Source organism: Phaethon lepturus, unplaced genomic scaffold, assembly GCF_000687285.1.
Source record: "Phaethon lepturus isolate BGI_N335 unplaced genomic scaffold, ASM68728v1 scaffold16569, whole genome shotgun sequence".
Lineage (NCBI taxonomy): Eukaryota > Metazoa > Chordata > Aves > Phaethontiformes > Phaethontidae > Phaethon > Phaethon lepturus.
This window is the reverse complement of record NW_010564285.1, coordinates 4,944-7,645: the sequence shown is the minus strand read 5'-3', so window position 1 is coordinate 7,645 and position 2,702 is coordinate 4,944. Positions and strand designations below refer to the sequence as shown.

At 45.5% G+C, this 2,702-nt stretch overlaps 1 protein-coding gene across 1 annotated transcript; it reads left to right on the top strand.

Moving 5' to 3' along the window:
- The first annotated feature begins 1,596 nt into the window (after positions 1–1,596).
- Positions 1,597–2,520, top strand: SOCS1 (suppressor of cytokine signaling 1). The gene has a single exon (XM_010294833.1). It carries the CDS (start codon positions 1,626–1,628, stop codon positions 2,247–2,249), a length of 624 nt encoding a protein of 207 aa, XP_010293135.1. The 5' UTR covers positions 1,597–1,625; the 3' UTR covers positions 2,250–2,520.
- The last annotated feature ends 182 nt before the right edge of the window (positions 2,521–2,702 follow it).

Below are 2,702 nucleotides of genomic sequence, written 5' to 3'. Positions count from 1 at the left end.
ACCCTTGTGCCGGAGGCCGGCACGGGCCCTCGGGCGCCGAAGGCTGGCGCGCCCCGCGTGTGCTCTGTGCCCTTTCCAAAGGCACCGCAAGCTCCCTCTTGGCGGTGGACGGCTTCTGCTAGGGAGCCCTGCGGTTTTTAGGTCTAGGGCTTAGTGGTTATTCCTCCCCACCGTGCCCTGAAATGTAATTTTTGTTAACTTTAAAAACCGAGCGATAATCCTGGCCCTGTAGTTGGAAAAACTGACATCAGTTTCCTTCTGCTGTGTAAAGAAAGCCCAATGCTACTTTCAGACTGTTATTTGCCAGCGTAAGGATTTTACAACCCTCTCTGCTGTTTCAGGAAGTAACATGACTTAAATGAAATCAAACATCAAGTTGTTAAATTAGCACAGACAGGAATACAGCTGTGTACTTTCTTTGAAATCCTCATTAGCATGTTACCCTGAACCGTAAGATGGCTGAGGGATTAATTTCTGAGAATACTTCAAGGTTTCTCAGCAAGCTGCTGCAGATCTATATCTGACTATAGGGATAAATCCTAAAATCTATGCTTGCCAGTAAGGTCAAGGCAGCCAGCAAGAGATGTATCGAACCACACTGTCAGAGGTAGACGTTTCAGGCCAAACTCATTCCTGGTGCACCACTGCTAATTCCTTTGAAGTAACACGAGGGATGAATTTAGTCCCTCAAGCTGAAAGATACATCAATAGGAAGCAATTTAGATTGGGCCACTTAAAGTGCATGTAATACAAAAAAAGAGAGAGAGAGACTGAGGAGTAATGCTTTAAGAGTTCACAGAGGTTGATTTGTGTAAGCTAGTGAGGTTGTAGCATTGCTGTCCCAAGGGAGGGTTGGGGGAACAGAAAATTGCCTTTTATGGCTGAGCCTCAGGTTAACAGGAGAGAGGAAAGTAGTTTTAGGATTACTGTGTAAATTGGCAGTGTTACAGGCTGCCCTTCCAAGTTATGCTTCAGTGGCACAATGGCACCTATTCACTTCACCCTCTTCCCCAATTCTCTGGAGACATACCCAGCTGCAGAGTTTACATTTCCTTCACCCACTTTCTTTTTTTCACACAATGCACCAAGTAATGATGTTATCTGAGTTCTGACATCTCAGTTGGGATTGGGGAAGGGAAAGAGGGAGGTGCAGAGAAACTGGTAACTCGGAAAAACCTTGTGGCTTGTTCTCTAAAACTTGAGAATCTGTTGGGAGTGTGCACAAGATAACCTCTCATTGAGAGGGTCCTGTCATTTGACTTGTTTTAGGTCCTGATAGGTTTCTGTGGGCTCATAGCAAGGAAACTGCATTATCTTCTGTAGCTGTTAGTGATCCTTCCTAAATATTTTTGGAGCTTTGGACTTTGCCATAGTCATAGACGGCTAATCTTGTCAGAAAGCAAGCAGTTGTTTGCCCAGTGTAAATTGGCAAATGAATATTTTATTATTTTTTAATGGGTAGGAGGCATGTGAATGGAAGACTTGGTCATTCAGAAGATTGCAGCTGCTTTTCTCTGGGGATCTCACATTGTGTCTCTTTGGCATTTCAGAATAGCTGCTGGAAAGCTGCCCTGCCGTAGCCGCTGACGCTATGGAAGGCCGCATCCACTGGTCTAGGCTGTAGGATGGTAGCGCACAGCAAGGTGTCAGCAGATAATGCAGTTGCAGCAGACCCGAGATGTCTACTTGACCCTCCAGCACGGGATCGTTCACAGGCTCGAGGCTACCACGGCCCAGGCCGGCCCAGCACTGTGCAGGCACAGAGCAACACGCACTTCCGAACTTTTCGCTCGCAAGCGGATTTTAGTAGCATCACTCGAGCAAGCAGCCTGCTGGATGCCTGTGGCTTCTACTGGGGACCTCTGACTGTCAATGCTGCCCACGAGAAGCTGAAGTCTGAGCCCGAGGGCACCTTCCTCATCAGGGACAGCACACAAAAGAATTGCTTCTTTGCCATCAGTGTTAAAACGGCGACTGGGCCCACCAGCATCCGGATAAACTTTCACACTGGGCGTTTCAGTCTGGATGGCAGCAAAGAGACTTTTGACTGTCTTTTTAAGCTGCTGGAACATTACCTAAGCTCCCCGAGGAAGGTACTGGTTACCCCCCTGCGCAAAGTCCGCGTGCAGCCCCTGCAGGAGCTCTGCCGGAAGAGCATTGTGAAGACTTTTGGAAGAGAGAACTTAAGCCAGATCCCCCTCAATCCTGTTTTAAAGGACTATCTGAAATCCTTCCCATTTCAGATATAAGTACAGCATTAACTGCATAGGGATGCATGAGAGATGTGTAAAGGAATCCAGCTTCCTGGGTTTTTAAAAATGTTTGACAGTGAGCAAACTTATTTTTGTAGCAATTTACTGTATTTTGGGACGGAACTTGAACACTTGACTTATGTTTACAAAAACCGTTTGCACAAACCTGGGGTTTTAAAACCCTGGCATAATTTTTCTGCCAAGCAGAATATTTTATTATTTTATAATATTTTTAATGATATTAACATAATAAACTTTATTATTAAGGTTTTTAAGAAAAAATAGCATCTCTGTTCTTACTTTTAAAGGCTCTACTATGTATCCTGCTGACAAACTTTAACCGCTAATTGAGCGTGGAAGTGCAGACAACAGACAGGTCTCCATGTGGTCCTGCTCTTTGTCCTACTGAACTAGCCTGTTTAAGTGCTAGTCCAGCAGACAGGATTCCTG

Bases quoted from the DNA above. Each gene is read 5' to 3' on its own strand.
- SOCS1 (XM_010294833.1), top strand. From the start codon at position 1,626: ATGGTAGCGCACAGCAAGGTGTCAGCAGATAATGCAGTTGCAGCAGAC.